The 19,208-nt window shown below is 39.9% G+C and overlaps 1 protein-coding gene across 3 annotated transcripts in view; it reads left to right on the top strand.

The window, feature by feature from the left end:
- The first annotated feature begins 2,909 nt into the window (after positions 1-2,909).
- DTWD2 (DTW domain containing 2) overlaps positions 2,910-19,208 on the top strand; it is a 158,995-nt gene continuing 142,696 nt past the window's right edge. For 2 of the 3 annotated variants that reach the window (XM_067568909.1, XM_067568911.1), the window contains exon 1: positions 2,910-3,622. In XM_067568909.1, the coding sequence (XP_067425010.1) occupies positions 3,471-3,622 (152 nt within the window). In that variant the 5' untranslated portion in view covers positions 2,910-3,470. Of the gene's footprint in view, positions 3,623-4,345; positions 4,479-19,208 lie in introns of those variants that run through there. The other variant, XM_067568910.1, reaches the window with a different exon arrangement.

Here is a 19,208-nt window from a genome sequence, read left to right on the forward strand (position 1 = left end):
CTTTCCATATAGGTTGAAAAATCGTAAGTACATTCAGAGAAAATGATTTAAAAGTGTTATTTTACGATTACGCCAAAATCCAAACTGAGGTTTTAGATTTTTCTGCAAGAGTTGAGAATATCACAGATAAGACTCATCCTACGTTGATACAGACCCCCGTGTGAAGTTAGAATAATAGAATCATAGAATATTAAAGTTGGAAGGGACCTCAGGAGGTCATCTAGTCCAACCCCCTGCTCAAAGCAGGACTACCTCAGCTAAATTATCCCAGCCAGGGCTTTGTCAAGCCGCAGCTTAAAAACCTCTAAGGATGGAGATTCCACCACTTCCATTCCAGTGCTTCACCACCCTCCTAGTGAAAAACCTTTTCCTAATATCCAACCTAGACCTCCCCCACTGCAACTTGAGACCATTGCTCCTTGTTCTGTCATCTACTACCACTGAGAAAAGCCTAGCTCCATCCTCCCTGGAACTCCCTTTCGGGTAGTTAAAGGCTGCTATCAAATCCCTCCTCATTCTTCTCTTTTGCAGACTAAGTTGTGCAGGTGGCTGTTATTGGAGGCTGCAGAAAAGCCTTGACATCTGGAGGGCACACTTAGCTGTGTGTGTGGCTTAGGCTATGTCTTTACTTATCTGGATCGATTGAGCGGTCAGTGAAGACCCGCTCAGTCGATCCAGAAATCGACATATTAAGACCACCTTCTCACGTTGCGCAGTGTAGTGAAGATGGCGCACAGAACAGAAGCACAGAAGTCCATGGGAATTAAAGTTTTTTGAGTAGTTTGCGTAACTTCAGTCGACTGCTGCCCAGTCTCTGAGGTAAGTATAGACAAGTCCTTAGTCTGCACAAAATTTTGTCAGGATAGCTACGTTAGGAATGTGCAAAAAATCACATTCCCTAGCCAACACAGCAGACCAACCACGCGGACAGAAGAGTGCTTTTGTGGTCATAGCTAAATTTGTTTAAGGAAATGTTTAAACTATGCTACAAACTCCTCTCGGCTTACGCTGCATCTCCACTAGGGGGCTAGACCAGCATAGTTACACTAGCAAAGCATTTGTAGTATAGACAAGTACTAAACAAGTATGAGAGAGACACAGACAGACGATGTCTTAATCTACTGAGTAGGGGCTCTTTTAATTGAGATGGGATGGGGAGGGGACAGTGTGGACTAAGGCCTGGTCTACAGTAAGGGCAAGTCTACACTAGAAGTGCTACATCGGTGCAGCTGCACTGCCGTATTGCGTCTGGTGAAGATGCTGTATGCCAACAGGAGAGCGCTCTCCCATCAGTATAATTACTCCACCTCCATGAGAGGCGGAAGCTGTCAATGGGAGATTGTCTCCCACCAACATAGCACCAGTCAGCACTTAAGTCACCATAACTTGCATCACTCAGGGGGTGTCTTTTTCACACCCCTGAGAAACATAAAGTTAGATTCATTTAAGAGGTTCTGTAGACCTGCCCTTAAAAGTTAGGTTGACATAACTCTGGCCCTCAGAAGTGTGAAAAATTCAGATCCCTGAGCACTGGAGCTATGCTGACCTAATCATTGGTGTAGATGTGGTTAGGCCGACTGAAGAATCCTTCCATTGATCCTTCCACTGCTCAGAGAAGTAGATTACCTATTGCAATAGAAAAACCCTTCCGTCGGTGTAGGAAGTATCTCTACACTACAGCACCATAGTACCAATGCTTTACTTCTTTCACCCATGTAGTTTAAAAGTAAAGCAGTGTGAGGAATAGTGTTTCTTACTCCATTTTTGGTATTTTCCATTTGGGTTGCCAGAAAAAAAAAAAAACAGCCACACGCAATTAAACACTGCTTCATTTTAATGTATAATTTTAAAATAAATACTTGGCATTTTTTTACTAAACAAATACCTGTGTTTGCCCCATGGATTTTGTGTCAGCTTTCATTTAAGAATTCTAGCCAGGCTGGGTTAATGCTAATTTTAGAAACATGGATCCCTGATTTTTTTCTTGCAGGAAAAAAGCATTTTAATTCATATTTAATAATTAGGAGCAGCTATTATAATTGAAAAATAAAGAAAACCTTAATGTATTTACAGCCCAAGAGGCACCTGGGGAATGACACTTGATGCAATAAAAGCTATTGTGAGGCACTTTAAAGGGATATTATCAATTTAAATCACATATTATAATTAGAAACAAGATGAATGAGCTAATATCTTTTATTGGACTGACTTCTGTTGGTGAAAGATGTTTTCTAGAGCTCTTCTTCAGGTCTGGGAGGGTGTCATAGAAAAATAGAAGGGTGGAACAGGTATGTGTATATGAGTTAACTCATGTTGCAAGTGATCATTCCAAGTGAAGTGGGTTAAGACCTCTAGTTGGTTTCAGATTGTTGTAATGAGCTACAAATCCAGTGTCTTTTTTTAAATCCATGATTTTTGGTGTCTAGCCAAGTTTTGAATTGAAGTGACCATACTCATCTTTTGAAGGTGTTATGCATGTTTCCACTGAGAACAAGGACAGGGATCATTTTGTGAAGAGTTTGGCCATGGATGACTGGGTGTTTTTGTCTTTCCTCATTTTATAAATATTATAAAGTTACTTAACTTTTAACAATAAAATGAGATCAAAAGTAATTAAAAACCCAGATGTACTTTTTACTAATGGGCTGATCCTACAAAGATTTGCACATCGGGCATGCCTACAGTCCCAAGTCTCTCTGCCAACCTATGTTGTAATGTAAATGCAGAAGTGTGTCTGTTTGTCTACAGATGAATGTTAAACTGGAATAAGATCAGGTTTGAAGTTAAAAGTGGATTACCTGTTCCTGATTAACTCCAGTCGTGGGGACTTCATGCTAGTTACACAAAGAAATAACGGCTAATGCAGAATAACGCACCCTGGTTCCCTAAGCAGCACATCCACACATGGCGCTAATTCGGAACCATTTTCCACGCCCTTGGGAGGTGCCAAAGCGGACAGGATAACCAGGCACAGCTGCCCGGGCCCGGGCCTGGCCCCGCCGAGTGGGCGCCGACTCCCCGACGTGCTTGGTCCCTTTCACACTCTAGGCGCAGCAGCGCCCCCTTCTCTCACGCGCTCCGCGAAGCCCGGCCTCACAAACGCTCCCCCGGAACTTTTCCCCGCCCCGGGCGCGGCTCCGGCCCAATTCGGAAGCGGGGCCCTGGCTTCGCAGGCCAAGAGGCTCCGCAGCCCCGCTCCGCCTGCGAGACGGGAATAGTGACGTAGACCCGACCCGACCTTGTGATTGGTTGAGCAACCAAGGGAGGAGGGTGGTTCCGCGATAGACGTTTCAACCCTCCCTCCGCCGCGCACGCGCGCACACACACGTGACAGGGACCCCGCGACCTCACCCTCACTCCCCGGCCAGCCGCCACGGCCGCCTTTCGCGGCATCTTAGCGCCACCTGGTGGCCGCTTCCAGTAACGCCGCAGCTTGGGCAGCCGGGCGGCTCTGCCCAGCCGGCAGCGAGATGGAGACGGCAGCGGGCGTTGCGGAAGGGCCCGCCGCGGGCCCGGCCGGGGTGGAGGCAGCAGCGGGGCAGGAAGATGGCAGCGGCTGCGAGGGTCTGTGGGAGCTGCCCGTGGAGCGCTCCGAGAGGCGGGCCGAGTGCGAGCGCTGCAGGTGGGTGAGGACAGCGGTGGAGCGCGCGGGGGGGGCGGTTAGGGTCCGCTCGAGCCGGGCGACTGGGGCCCGCCCGCTGCGCCCCCTGCTGCTGCGGAGGGGGAAGCGCCGGGCCACCGGCGGCGGCAGCAGCAGCAGCAGCGGTCGGCTCCGCTCAAAGGCCGCAGCGCGGGCGGGGCGGGCCCCGCTGGGTCCATGCGGGCTGGGGCGCGGGGCGGGCGGCACCACGTGCCTGCGGGAGCCAGATTTGAAGCGGCCCGGCCCGGCCCTGCTCTGTGCTGTGCGCCCGCGGTGCCTGTTCCGTCACGGATTGCAGGGGGCCCACCCTGCGCTGCCCGCATGGGGAGCCGAGCTGAGCCGAGCCCCCGGGGTGGCAGGTGCAGGCGTCTGTGTCCGAGCCACACGCGGGGGTGGTTGGGGGGGGTCGCTTAGCTTGAGCTGCTGAGGGGCGGTGTGGAGGGCTGCAGCTCCGCCGCCAACGGCTGACCTCGGGCAAGTCACGTCACCTCCCCGTGCCTCAGTTTCCCCCCTGAGTCGGCGGTGATACTTCTTCACTTGGAGATCTGCAGCTTCCTCTAGTCTAGCTGGGGTTTTGTAGCACGCGCCTCCCCTGTAGCGTCCGAGCAGCACCTACCTACCGCTGGTGGCTGCAGTAAGTGACGTGGCTGCAGGTCTGTTGTTACCTCTCGGCTCTCTGAGGAGGCACAAGAAACAGTGAGACCGTATTGGTCGGCATGCGAGGCACTGCTCGACGCCCGACTCACAAATGCGTGGATAGAACTTTTAACCATCGAAGTAGCGTGGTAACTTCCACCTGTGCTGACAACTACAGAGCCAGAGATCTCAATCCCGAATGGTACAAACCACAATATTCTAGCTCTACAATTTGGATTCTAAGGTTATGTACACAGCCCTAGGAAAATCAGTTTAGTTTGATCAATTTACCCAAGTAGTATCTAATAGATGCTGAACAGCTGTGATCCTGCTCTCATTTAACTGCATGCTTAATGTTCAGTGTATGAATATGTGCAGGATTGCCCCAAAGTCATTAAGTCATAAATCAGCGAATCACAGTTAAGTAGGAAAATAACGGTCTCAATGCAAAATAATGGAACGACATTTAAAAAAAAAAAAGTTCTGGTTTGTGTGAATTCTAGACTAGTACAGTAAATCTTGATTTTTGTATTTTAGTAGATCTTGCTGTTATCACTTTTGGTCTTGTTCTTGCAATACTCTTTTCTCAGTGTCCTTTACTTGTAATTTCTTTTAACGATGCACTGATTTTTAATAAACTATTTCAGGGATCTAGAAAAAAGTTAATCTATTTAAAAAATCCCTAAAAATACCTGTATTTTCTGTTGTCCTGGTGTGTTTAGAAGGGCCCTTTGGGTTGATTCGAGACCAATATCACCAAACATTCTTGAGCTCCCCATATCCACACTTTTTCCCCTTCCTCTCTCTTCACACTTGTTTGCTGCCTTTTCATTTTTTATCACAGGGTACGTCTATGCTTAAAATGCAACAGCAGCAGAGCTGTAGAGACACTACCTACTCTGATGGAGGGGTTCACCTATTGGCATAGGTAATCCACCTCCCCAAGAGGCGGTACCTAGATTGATGGATTTTTCACACCCCTGACCAAAGTAATTAAACCTGTCTAATTCTCTAGTGTAGACCAGGCGTCAGCTTTGCTGCAATGATGGATAAAGTGTATTCACAAGCTCTCTCAGAGTAGTGTGTAAGAATGAGGCAACTGACCAGCAGCAAAACGGTAAAACAGTTGATCCTCAAATGCACAAAGCAAAGAAAATGGAAAGAGGACTTTAAAAAAATTCTTTCAGATATAGTAGTCGTGGATGTTGTTTGTAGTAATAATAGGGCCACAATTTTCAGATGGAAATTTGATTTTTCCAGTGTATTTGATCACATTAATCTTCGTAGTTTTATTTCATCTTGAGCTGATTAATTGAATTGGAAGCTGTTTAGACTTTCTGGGTTTTGTGTTTGTTTAGCACACTAATCTGATGGTTTAAATCTGTTTTTCCCCCCCCCCCTCTCCCATTTGGGGCATTTACCATAATTTACAGCCTGTGTATTTGTTTGTTCTTCTTTCATCAAAGTTGTTCACTTGCTACATTTAGTCATGAACAAATTATAGTTGACCCAATGATGGTCCAAATTTGAAATGAGGAAATGCAGAGGAAAATAATAAACCAGGTTTTCCGCTACTAATGTATTCTGATAATATAATTTAGGACAGTGACTCTCAACCTTTCCAGATTACTGTACACATTTCAGGAGTCTGATTTGTCTTGTGTACCACAAAAGTGTGTCAGCACATTATTACTGAAAAATTGCTTACTGTCTCATTCTTACATATAATTATAAAATAAATCAATTAGGACATAAATATTGTACTAACATTTCAGTGTATAGCATATAGAGTGGTATAAACAAGTCTGTATGAAATTTTAGTTTGTACTGACTTTGCTAGTGCTTTTTATTTAGCGTATTGTAAAACTAGGAAAATATCTAGATAAGTTGATGTACCCCCTGGAAGACCTCTGTGTACTCCCAGGAGCATGTGTACCCCTGGTTGAGAATCACTGATCTAGGATACAAACCCAAGAAAGTAGCGGAACAATTTTACATCTTATCATAGTGGGCACTTTCAAAGGTAGGCAGTGGTCTGTCTTGGTTTACATTCGAGGATTTAAGTCTATGAACTGTATCCTACAAATCATCTGTGAGATCCAAGTACTTTTTCATAATCTTGGTTAACCTGTGTGTTTGCTACTTAGACATATGTCTTCATCATTTAAATTATATCATTTCCTATACCCCCAATATTTTTGGCTTGCACGGCTATGAATACCTGGAATTGAAACCATTGGAAAATAAATCCAAGATCTAGGATTTTCAACTTTTTTCGTATTTGTTAATGGTCTCTTACCATGGTTTGTGTAGGGGTCTGTGGGATTTATTACTGTACAGCAAATTAAAACTACTTTAATGTAAACATTGATGACTTTTGAGAAATTGAAAGCTGCCTGGGGTTTTCACCTTGAATTTATGTAGAATTGACATTAAAGTGCATTTAATGAGTTTGAGGTGGTTTATGTGTAAAAGAGGGATATTTTGGAGACATTGGAACAGCTTCTACTGCAATAATATTTATTTCATTATCATTTTATACTGACTACACTTATGGTTCTTGTATTCCTCATTTTGGGCCGTCCTCCTAATTTTGTTTCACAATGGAGATTTGGCAGATTGAGAGGTATGCCACTCTCCTAACGTAGGAGAACAGGTTGGCAGCACTGGGAGTTAGTCTCCATACAGGTGGGATTTTTCCTTCTAGATGTGACTCTGCAAGTCAGTTCATATAAAATAGTGTCAAATACACTGTTAGATGACTGTTTTGTCTAGTTTTGTAAAATTTTTCACTAGGGATTTTTATTTATGCTGAGTCTGAAACAGGAGTGTAAAAAAGAAGATGGTGGTTCTCTTAGTGTCTGAAGTCTCTCTTGAAAATATCACTTGTGGAAAACTTCTCTCTTATCAACATGATTCAAATATTATAAGGCACTTAAATTATTCCCTTTTTTATAATCTGATTTTCCTTTTAAAATTAACAGTAATACATTATATATATATACAGATCATTATAGATCTTTTCACTCTTTCCTGATTTCAGAACCTGTTTCAATTTGGTAATTGTGTAGACTGTCAAATCTTAGAAGAAAGAGAAAGAAAAAACAGATTTATTTTTAAAATATGCTTTATAGCATAGGCTTAAACAATTTATTTTCTTAAGAGAGTAATGGCATCTGCAAAGGCTTGGTTCCTAGTTGTTAGAATAGTACAGTGATTCTCAACCAGGGGTCTGGGCTGAAGCCGAAGCCCAAACAACTAACCTTCACGGGGCCCCCCATGGCATGGGGCCTTGAGCAGTTGGCTGCTTGCTATACTCTAATTCCGGCCCTGTCTTTTAATTGATTGGATGTGCAGAAAAACAGTTGTTGTGACACAAGTGGGCCATGGAGTTTTTATAACTTACTGGGGGGAGGCTTCAGAAAGAAAACGTTTGAGAACCTGTGGAGTAGTATACTGTGAGCCTAGTCTCTTTAGTTTTATTGTTCATTTTGTCACTATTTGTGACTTTGAGTCAAGTCACTTCACTTCTGTGCCTCAGTCTTCCCCATCGTGAAATGAGCATGATAAAATTTAACTCAGTGATGAAATGAAGGCTAAATAATATTTATTCAGTGGTTTGAGTTATAAGCACTCTTCTTCCAATATTGTTGATATAAGGATAATCTTTCTGCAATCAGTCAGTCCTGTTTTTTGTGTGCTTTTGAACTATTATGCACTCTTCAAAATTACTTCTAATATCAGGGTAACTTGGTAGAATGTTTGAAGTTAGTTTTACCCATTGTTTGGAGCAAAATCTTCACGTATCCCTGGAAGTGTTGTGGATAATGTTATAATACTGTCATCTAATGCCCCATGGTGTATTTTTCGTACAAATAAATTGATTGTTTTATAAAATGTGCTTATCAAACATAGGCTTTGTCTTTAAACACAATTTACACTGATTTTAAAGGTAAATTATAAAGTGCTCAAACCCACATAAGTGTGTTTAGGCAAGCTGTTGCTTTCATTTGAACTAAATCTGTTTCTGAATGATTTAGTGAAAATAATCCAATATTTGTGTATAGACAAGGTCTTAACTACCTACAGAAATAAAATACATAATTAAAACCTAAGCCAAAAGCAGGAATAATCCCAGGAGCTATCTGGCTTTAGATTCAGGAAGACAATTTCTCATTGGTTTACATTTTAGAATATCATCTTCACAAACAGGGCTTGATGTGTATTTTATTTAAAAAATGACAATATAGGGTATATATACATGCAAACTACATAGATTATATTAATAATAGATCTAGCCCATGTCAGTGGACATCACATAGCTTTATGATTTTATTACAATTAGTAAAGACTGTTCTAGGTTAGCGGATTATTGGTTTGTTTACATTATGTTGGTGCCAGTTCACAAACTGATTTTACAATCCCCACTCAACCAAATACATGTTTTAGTTAGAGATGCTATCAAGCTTGTTATAGGCTTAAAATATAACTCAATTGAAAATATGCATGCCTTGTTTTAAAACATGCCTCTGTTGGTTCTGCTATCAGCCCTCTGGCTATGGCCGTATTAATATCCTGGCTGGGAAAACCATCAATTAAACTAGAATACTGGATTAGCTGGGATCACGGATGCATGGTTAATACAGTGTGAACTTGCACGTCATGCCATCCCTCTGCCAGTTCTAGTACAGTGAGATTGACGTGAGAACTGCTTTCTGAAGCCTGTCCCTTTTTAAAAATACAGGTTATCTATTTTGTATTAATATAAAACTGTTGCTGTCAATAAGACTAGCAAGTGTTTCAAGAAATATTTAACAGAACTGACTTTGCTAATGCTAACAAAATGGAAAATAACAGACAGCTATGATTTTTTCCCCCTTGGTTTCATCAACTTGGAAAGAATTTAACATTTAGATGTAATTTCTCCACAGATAATCATTTCTCTCATACACATTTTGAATTTTTGGTGATTGCTAAGTAGCAATTGCTTTGTCATTTTTAGAGATTTCTTCTGCATATTTAAACAACTTGCTTAGCAACAGAAGGTTTTTTTTTTAAAATTTGTAATCAGGAAATATAGACCCAATTTAATTTCTAAGTAATTCTTGATGCCATAATAATGGAAGCAAACAATTTTCCCTTTTGAAATTAATAAATTGTGTTTTATACTTGAGTCATACAAATGAGAGCATGTAGATATTTTAGCATTATAATCTTCAAGTAACATTAGGATTAGGAAATAGTGCTCTTATGTAGACCAGAGAGAGCATCACTCGTCCTAAATATAAAATGCTGCTTTAAAAACAAACAAAAAACACTGTTGGCCATATAAAAGAGGGTGATGTAAAGCAATACATAGAATACATAGTGATTTGTTGGCACAGATCCTGGTTAAAAATCTCTGAATGCTGTGTGTGCAGTTCTTCCATGGACATCAAAAGTACGAGAAGTATTTGCAAGAAAGAGGCCCTGTGATTGTTAATCAAGAAAATCTTAAATTATCTGACAAAGTGGGTTGCAGCCCATGAAAGCTTATGCCTTCAGAAATGTGTTAGTCTTTAAGGTGCTACAAGACTCTTGTTTTTTTAAATTATCTGGAAGATCATTTGTAATAGATCTGTGTTCATGTGTTACTCATGTTTGCTTGTGAATTCAGGTCTAGCAATCTATGAAACATGTCCTAGGTGTCTTTATATGTCTTTGGGACTAGGAGTAATAATTCCTGCTGTTGTGAAAAAGAAATCTGTTGAGGACATTTGTTGCTATTTTTTATAGTTGTCCTACTGTATGTTGTGATAAAATATTTATACATAAAGGATGGCTATTGTAAGAAAAACTAAATCTGAAATGATCTATCTGTGGTATGATCATTGCAACTATTCATCAGATATTTGGTGTGCTGTACTTCATCCGTGTGCTTGATGAAGGTTCTTAATCTGGATGAAGATAATTGACCCATTGATGAAGAAAGATAATACACAACACTCCTGCATGTTGCATAGCCTGTGAAGAATGTAGAATGCTATGTGCTAAATAGCATAATTAAAGAATATGACATATTCTGTTTGACATATGTTCTGACATATTTTGTTATGACATAAATTGTTGGATGGAAAATTAAGTGTGAAGAGGCAATAAACTTTTCCTGAGCACAGGGATGTCTGCAATTTCCTGATGGCACAATACTGATCATTTGAATTTAAAAAAAAAAAAAAAGAAAACTTAACGAAAACATGAATTTAAACTTGTTTATTTAAAAATATCAGAGTAAAATAAATTTGCTTTAATTATTTAGGAAAATATTATGTATCCAAATTGCTTCAGGTCCTTTGATTTCTTTTGTTCTTAAAATGTGAGAAGTAGATATTCATCCTAGCTGCTCTAAATTTACAGCAATTCTGGTGTCACTGAAAGTAGTACTTCCTTACCAGTGCTTCGAGTTGTTTAGTGTGCACATCTTCTTTGGACTTAAGAAAAGCAACCCATTTTCACTTTCTAGCTGGCGTTTTGAAGAAAGCAGATTTTATCCAAGTAACAAAAGATGCCACAATGCTAAAGAAGTGAAAATGCAACCATGTCTCACCTATCAGATTTGATTATGTGACATAGACATGTCACATGTACACTGTTGGGCATGGCACATTTCATTGCTTCTCTGTATGCTTTCATGCAGCATGCTGCATTGTCAATTACAGCTGCCCAAACATCATTGAGGCTGAGCTGGTTCCTGCCTTATTGATGTCAGAACAGCCTGTGAGAATGTGGAGGGGTTGCAGCTCTCCACGAATATGGCATCAATTAAATAGTACTGATCTTCAACATCTGAAAAAATATATGTTGTCATCATTTTTCTCCTTGTTTGTTACTGGAGGATTTCATTAAACAAACTTAAAATTCAGTAATGCAAAAAAAAAAAAAAAAAATCCAACTTCAAAATCACTATAAGTTAATGTTAAAAGGTTTCTTTTATATTATACAGGCATGATATTACGGGTGCACTGCAATACACAATTAAATTTCCTAATGCATATTATTGACACTAAATATAAAATGCTGGATAAAATTATTAACAAGCATTTTATAGAAAAGCTCCAAAATCCCAATGTGGTATGTGGTTTTTTTGGGTCTTTTTGTTTTTGGTTAAGGCTATTTTAAGCAGTTACAGCATCTTAAACATTTTTTCTTAAATTATCTGTACTTTAAATCACATAAGTGGTTAGTCTTTTCTAAGTATAACAAATGTTTCCTAAAGAGCAACACAAACATTATAAAAAAGCGTCTACTTAAGGATTTGTCATCATAGTAAAAGAAAAAAAAACTTACCTATGACAATATTTAGCACACTGAAGTCTTGGTTATCTGTTGTCTCATTGATCAGCATTGAAATCTTTTTCCCATGGATTTTGTTTAGCACTGCCACCATGTGTTCCTGATAAACATGCGACAGGTGAATCTGCTGAAGTGCCATTTCATTTTCAGGCAGTAGACACCCTCCTTCGCCCCCCGCCAGCAGTGTTTTAAGAGGAAAGGTCGAAGCTTCTTCATTTTTTCCAACGGGATATCAGCCTCAACACACCACAACAAAACCTTCAACAAACTCCCCTTTGGCATCTACGGATTTCATACTGTCTGTCTCTGTAGAGAGTGAGAACCTTGATGATTCTCATCATATATAGCATGATTCTTCATATGGGTTTTGACATTAGAGGATCATTGCAGGTATCTTTTCGGGTCCTGTTGGAAAAAGATTCCAAGTGAGGATCGTTACCCTGCACCGATAAGAGACCCACACAGGATTTCAGTGAGGACAGTCTCCAACAGAGTTTATTCTGCAGAAGGTCAATTCCCAAGCCCACAAGTGGACAGTGGAAAAAGACCCCGAATTCAGAGTTACAGACAGTATTATACCTTATTACTACCTAAACACAAATGACAAAAGCATACATATCCCCCTTACAAGGGCACAAACCTATTTTCTCTATAACTATTGGTCTATATTATTTGGCATACATTATTCATAAGATACTTTTACAGATGTTTTTCAGCTAACTACAGCTTATGTATCAAGGTTGCATAGCTTGCTGAATCCAGCCGAGGCTTATCTCCTTCTGCATTCCTAAGAACTTTCCATGATCTATGCGCAGAGTGGAATGGCTTTGCCTGTCTCTAAAAACAAAGGGGCTAGCTAAAATGGAGTAACTGTGGTCAAGCAACTAAAAATCAGCTTGCAGTCCACGCTATTGTATGTTGACAGCATTTGCAGAACATCAGACTGCCCGATTCATAGAAGTCATTAGGGAACAGACTAGCTCTTAACTTTGTTTTCAGCCTATCATTTCTTAGTTTTTTGGATGAGCATTTTCCAGTTGTAGAATGCTTTTTAGACATGTTTAAATTGTATTCTGAACCGTAGGGGGGGAATCGCATTAGTAGTAACAGGCCATGTCGCTAAGCAATCTTTGGTGGCAGAAAGGGCGAAAACATATGTATACGCATTCTTGTTTTGTGTATGTGTGTCTTTGAAGCTTCCTACACTGTACAAAATTCATGCACATAGTTTTCAAATATGCTGTTTCAAGCTTCATTTTCTACTGCCGAACATCTTTATTTTTTTTGTATAGTGCTGGATTTATTTTTTTTTAACAGCGCTGGATTCTGTGTTATTCTTTTGATTCCGCAGTTCCGTTCATGTTCTCGTTAATGCAGATTTCATAGGGCCTTAGGTACAAAGGTGGGAGTAGAGCCGTGTTTCTGCCTTATTCCATGGTGACCTATACATGAGGTGGTGATAAAAGGGAGGAGCATCCTATCTTCCTCTATTGTGTACCCTTCCACTTAACATCTGAAGTTTTAGTTGTGCTTCAAGATTGGAAAGAGTCTGTTTTCTTTTCCTTTTTGAAATCTAGAGAAATCTATCTTTTTTTTTTTTTTTTCCAGATGGCCTTGGTAACTTTCTCACATGTATGTGAAGTCTTGATTGATCTCCCTTGGTATGTCAGAATCAGCTAGGGTTCTGCAGTTAGTCATTTGCAGCCTCAGGATGATCACATAATCATGTCACAGCTGCCATCCCTTGCCTACATAGTAAATGAGAAATAGAGGTCTGCAATTGGCCTAGGGTTGTCTTGTGAATTTTGTGTGTGAGCGTGCGCGTGTGCATGTGTGCCACAAAGCCGCTTTTCAACCATGTCAAAATCAGATTGCTAGATTCTATGGCCAATACAGGGTTTTAGACAAAAGGTAGAAAAATATGCTTGGGTATTTTTTTTATTATGCAATTCCTCAACATAATAGGATACAACCACAAAATATATATGGCAGAAATGCAGTACAATACTTAAGTGCAATTGGTGGGAATTTGAGGATTCCATATGTTACCATATATTTAAAATGTGGTATAGGAAGGTATTTAATATATTTTGTTTAACTTTTAATATTGATGCTAATACCCACTTGCATCTTGTAGCAGGGTGGATAAAAATCAATGATTTAAAAAAAAGTTTTTAAAAAAATCAAATTTTTTTGTTTAAATCGGATTTTTAAATTTTTTTTTAAATCAATAAAATACTAAATTTCTCTCATTTAAAAAATAACAGTTACAGTTAAATCTAATCACAAACATGCTAAACATACATTGTCTCCTAAAAATGAATTAATGGTTCTAGGTTGTCCAGTCTAACTGCCAGCTCTTGCTTCTTGAAAGTTCTGGGCTTTCCGTTTCTATTTGTTTCTGTTTCTCAGCAGACTAAAGTCACATGTGCAAAGAAAGACGCAGACTGGATAGGATTGTTGTTCTGTGCTTCTGTGGTGGTGGACCTGGGCCAAGCAAGACAGAGGAGTTAGTTAAGACACTGTCTTAAAGACAGAGAAACAAAGGATGGAGGCAGAATAGAAACGAACAGTGGAGTGCACTGGAAAGAAAAAGGGAAGACATTATTCAGTACACATACAACTTCCTATATTCCCTCACACTTTTGCCACAGAAAAATTGTCATGGCTTCTGGGCGTAAGAGAGACTGGGAATATTTTGAAGAAATTCCTTCTCTGGGTAGAAAAGGAAAACATGTCACGTGTAAGCAGTGCAAGAAGGAGATGCTGGGCCTAGTTGCAAGAATGAAACATAATAATGAAAACTGCTTATTGGGAGATAATGATGTGCTTATGTCTGAAGAACAATGTGGATCTACTGGTTAGTAATTCACTTTGGAATGCATCATTCTTCAAGACTCACTCTGTGCCTTTTAGTATAAATGTGATGTAACAAGTAAATTTCCAAGCTGTTTGCTATGTTGGATGTTGCTAGAAAAAAAAGTTTTGAGTTGAGCTAATCCTTATGGCTTGTTTAATTAGTTAACTAGGTTTAGAATCTATCACCCAAGTATATGGTACAGAAACTGCAGTAAGAACTCTAGAGTTGCCAGTTGCCACTTGTCCTTTTCTTATTTTACATTACATAGTACATGCCCCTTATTTTGGAACATCATGGCCACAAACCATAATGATGATGCCATAAGTCTATTCCATATTTTACTTCAGCATAACTCAGCTTTCCCAAGGGAACCGCATCCTATACTTGTTTTCTGAAAAAACAGAAGTGCCAGTGAGTTCTATGGGGCTTACTCCAAAATTGAGTGCACTCTAAGTGCAGTCAGTCTTAGCTTTTTTGGTAATTTGGAATCGGATCTGCATCCTTGCTGAAAAAAGTAAATGATTAACTGAATAATAGAGTGAAAAGAACTAAGAAGAATGACTATTCAAAATCATTTTTGAATTTTGTGTCAGAATTCTATTTAAGCATAAAAGACTTTGACTGTCTATCTGCAACAACTTCAAAGTCATCCGTTGGTACTTTAGCAGCAGTGCTGCATCTAAACGTATTACAGACAACAAAGTATCAGTAGCAAGCCAAAGATTTCAATCATCCAGTAAAACAACCATCATGGATGGGTTTGTAGTAAGGACCAGCAAATACGAACAAGACACCATAGATGAAAAGATTGCTCAGTTCATTTATGCCACAAATTCTCCTTTTTGCATTGTTAACAATAAACACTTCATTGACATGGTTGAGTCCTTACGACCAGCCTACACTCCACCTGGCAGAGCAGACATTGATGGAAGTTTGCTAGAAATAGTGTAAGAGAAGGAACTTGAACAGTGCAAGAAATACTGACGGGAAATTTGCCAGTTTAAGCCCTTGATGCGTGGAGCAGTGTACACAATGGTCCAGTAATATGTGCCTGTGTGACAACAGAAGTGGACTGCATGTCTTTCAGAAACAATAGATACATTGGGAAATGCCCACACAACAGAATATTTAAAAGAAATGGCAGTGAAAGCTGTAATAAAGTGTGAACAAAAATTCAGCAGTCGCGGGTGCAGTTTTGTTTCAGACAATGCTGCAAATATGGCAAAGATGAGAAGATATTTAGAAGAAGGAATGAAGGATGCTCCTTAATAACATATGGCTGCAGTGCCCATTTAGTGCATCTTTTTAGCCAAAGATTTAAGTACATCTTCTCCAGGCATAAAAGAAAATATTGTTGAAGTTGCAAAATATTTCTGTAACAACCATTTTGCTTCAGCTTCACTGAAGAGCGCAGGAGGATCCAAACTAATTCTCCCTCAAGATGTTGGATGGAATTCTATGGTTGATTGTTTTGAACAATTTATTAAGAACTGGCCTATTCTGATAAAACTTTGTGAAGAAAACTGTAATAAAATAGATGGAAGTATCTCATCCAAAGTATCTAACATTGGATTAAAGAGGAATGAAGAGGATATGCTCACCATACTGAAGTCTATATCCATAGCCTTAAACAAACTTCAGAGAAATTGTTGCTGCATTGCAGATGCTGTTGAAATTTGGAAGGCACTTCAAGAGACATTGAAGAAATACCTCACCAGAAAGTTAAACTGCAGGCAATAAAGAAGCGAATGGATCCAAGCACTAACTCCACCTTGTTTTCTTGCGAACGTTCTCGACCCCAGGTATAAAGGTAGATGCCTAACTTCTGAAGAAGATGATGCTGCCATGGCATGGGCATCTCAAAATCACTCCTCAGTTATGCCAGTCATAATAAATTTCAGGGCTGGAGCAGAACCATTTAAACAGTATATGTTTACTGATGATGTTTTGAACAAAGTCACTCCCCTGAATTGGTGGAAATCTTTAGCCAGGCACTTGAAACAGAGTTCCTGCAGTTGCTAAGCGAACTTTTCACAGCAGTAGCTTCCTCTGCAGGCACAGAGATAATATTTTCATCATTTGATTTTATTCACTCAAAGCTAAAGAAATCAACTGGGAGTTGAAAAGGCAGGAAAACTCATATTTCCGTTTGTCTTTGAATGAAAATGACAGTGGGAGTAGGGAAGATGAGAGCTATTTGTAGAAGTTTTAAGAACAGTGTACATTTTGTGTTGTGGTGACTTGTTTGTTAGTTAATAAAATTTGAAAATTAAAAAAAGCATTTGACAGCTGCCAACTCAGGAGACTGCTGCAATAGCAAATGTGAAACATTTACGTAACATTTAAGATTTAATTTAATAAAATGTAAATGCTATTGTGTTTTGTGTGTGCGATTTAGTTCTTACCATTTCTAATGTACTGCTGCTGCATCTGCAGCTTGACGCAGATAATGAGTATTATGTACTGTTTCCTAACTTGATTTTTATTAATTTATCTAAAAAATTACACAAAGTGTATACCCTCCTAGATGTTGTTATAAAATGCTGTAATGAGTTTTAAATTAACATGTTTTAGTGACTAGAATTGCACCATTGTTTAAGAAATATGTGAGGAAGTAGCAGTGGAAAACTTGATTTTAAATCAATTATTTTCTCTTGGCGATTTAAATCAATCCACCCTGCTGCTTTGAGTATTTGGCTTGAATGTGCAATTATAAATTCCTGATACGAATTTGGTGGGAGGGTTGTCACTTGGTCTCTGATGTTTGTTTGGTGAGTGCAATAAATATACAATGGTTTTCAAAAAGCATACATTTATTGAGGGCAAAGAAACTATGACCAGTCTTATGAACAGTAAAATTTTAGGGTGTCAACAGTGACAAAATCTTAAATAAAACTTATAACGTAATACAAAAAGCAAAGTGCGAGGTGCTTGCTGACTGATCCTGTATTAATCACAGGTCATTGAACGTATAGTCCTAGTTCTCCTTTTTTTTCCACTGGTGTGGAGAGGTAGGGATAAGGCTGCAAGTTATGCTGGTCTCTTCTTTGGTGTGTGTGCTGCCTAGGGATAACAGTGATTGAAAGCTATGGTGTCCTTCCCATCCCCTTTAAAAATCAGTGTGTTTTGGAAATGTTTTTCCCCTTTCCCCCTCCCATTAGCCCAACTTGGCAAGCAAACAGGCATGGCTCAGTACAAAGATGGAGCTTCAGCTAAACCTTATGCTGCTCTCTGGACAATGAAAGAAATCCTGCATCTCTTCAGTCTGTGGGGAGAAGGACCCTGCCTGTGCAAGCCCGACTGGGGCAACTTCAAAGACCATGAGTATCTAAGCAGATATTGCAGAGAGAATGCAAGTCCTGGGTTAAAACAGGAATGAGAAGAAATGCTGGAAAGCAAAGAAAGTAAAGGACCTTCAGTAGTAGCAGGCGGTGAAAGAGGGCAACAAGAAATCTGAGGCCTTCCTGCAGACCTGCTGCTTCTATGATGAGCTCCATGACAAGCGTGAAAGGGACCCCACCCCCTACCCTTCCAAATGTGATGTTGGACATGTGATACTGAAGATGGGAATCTCAGCAGTGCCCAGCAAGGACAAAAAGGAAGAAGGGGGAAGGGGGAACTGAAGGGGATGCAGACCTGTGGAGAACCAGGAGATATTTAATTCATTGCCAGACCCAGATGAATCCAGTGAGAAAAGGGAAGGGAGCTCAGGTAAGATGTATTGCCTGTGATTTTTTAAGTTCATGATTTTTTTCCCTCTTCACAGTGCCTGAAACTTTGTTCCTGCTGTCCATCGCTCCTTTCAAAATGGCACCTGTTCATGGGGTCACAGAGCAAAGAAATTGACTTTTAAAGTAGCCAGTTTATCTTAAAAGAATCAATGGCAATAAACAGAATATTGAAATGATTTAGTAGTCAACATATTATGGCATCAAGATAAAATTTCAGCTGTCATAAAACACTACATATTAGAAAAGTAATTCATTAATAACAAATAGAAAGATACTGGAGCATAAAAATTATGTATTTAAAAATACCCTTGCAAGCAATCAGTGACTGTCCAGCCAGAATACCTGATTTTTAAGAGTAAATTTTTACAGCAGGTGTATAATGAGGACATTGTAAAAGACAGTCCTTTGGTTTAAAAGTCTGATTTCCCCAGTGCAATACAAATCACTCTCATGCTGTGCATGGATAGAGGTAGAAGCAATGTCCTTGACTTAGCGGGGGGTTCAATTTTCTTTGGCTTTCAGTGCTTGGCAATTGGGGATAAGCCTGCACGTGGATGTCCCTTTTGTCCTCTGAACAATCTCAATGAAATTTTCTAGTAGGTACTTTTTGTTTTGTTCCCATACATTTCTAGGAGCAGCAGCCATATTTCTGCCCCTGCTGTATGAGACTTTCCCACACACCATCACTCTGAATAGTCTGGCCGCATACAAGCAAGGGTGACCTGAAACTGTCTGAAGGAGCTCTCTTTTCTGGGAAGCCCAGGTAAAAAATTGTGACTGGAGCAGTCACTGTCATGGGGACAGATGCACTATGGGACTTTTGCTGGAGAATTTTTCTGGCTCTTCGTCATCCTCAGAAGCCATTATCAGCCTTGATCACTACTGTTGCATTCTTTCTGCAATTCTGCTTAGAATTGGTCCTATGGGTGACCTACAGTTGGGCTTGCACAGGCCTCTTCTCACAGGCTGAGGTTATCCAAGACTACTTTCGTTGTCCAGAGAGCAGCATGAA

This window comes from Emydura macquarii, unplaced genomic scaffold, assembly GCF_026122565.2.
Source record: "Emydura macquarii macquarii isolate MOO-44397 ecotype Brisbane River unplaced genomic scaffold, CSIRO-AGI_Emac_v2 contig_2897, whole genome shotgun sequence".
NCBI classification, from domain to species: Eukaryota; Metazoa; Chordata; order Testudines; family Chelidae; genus Emydura; species Emydura macquarii.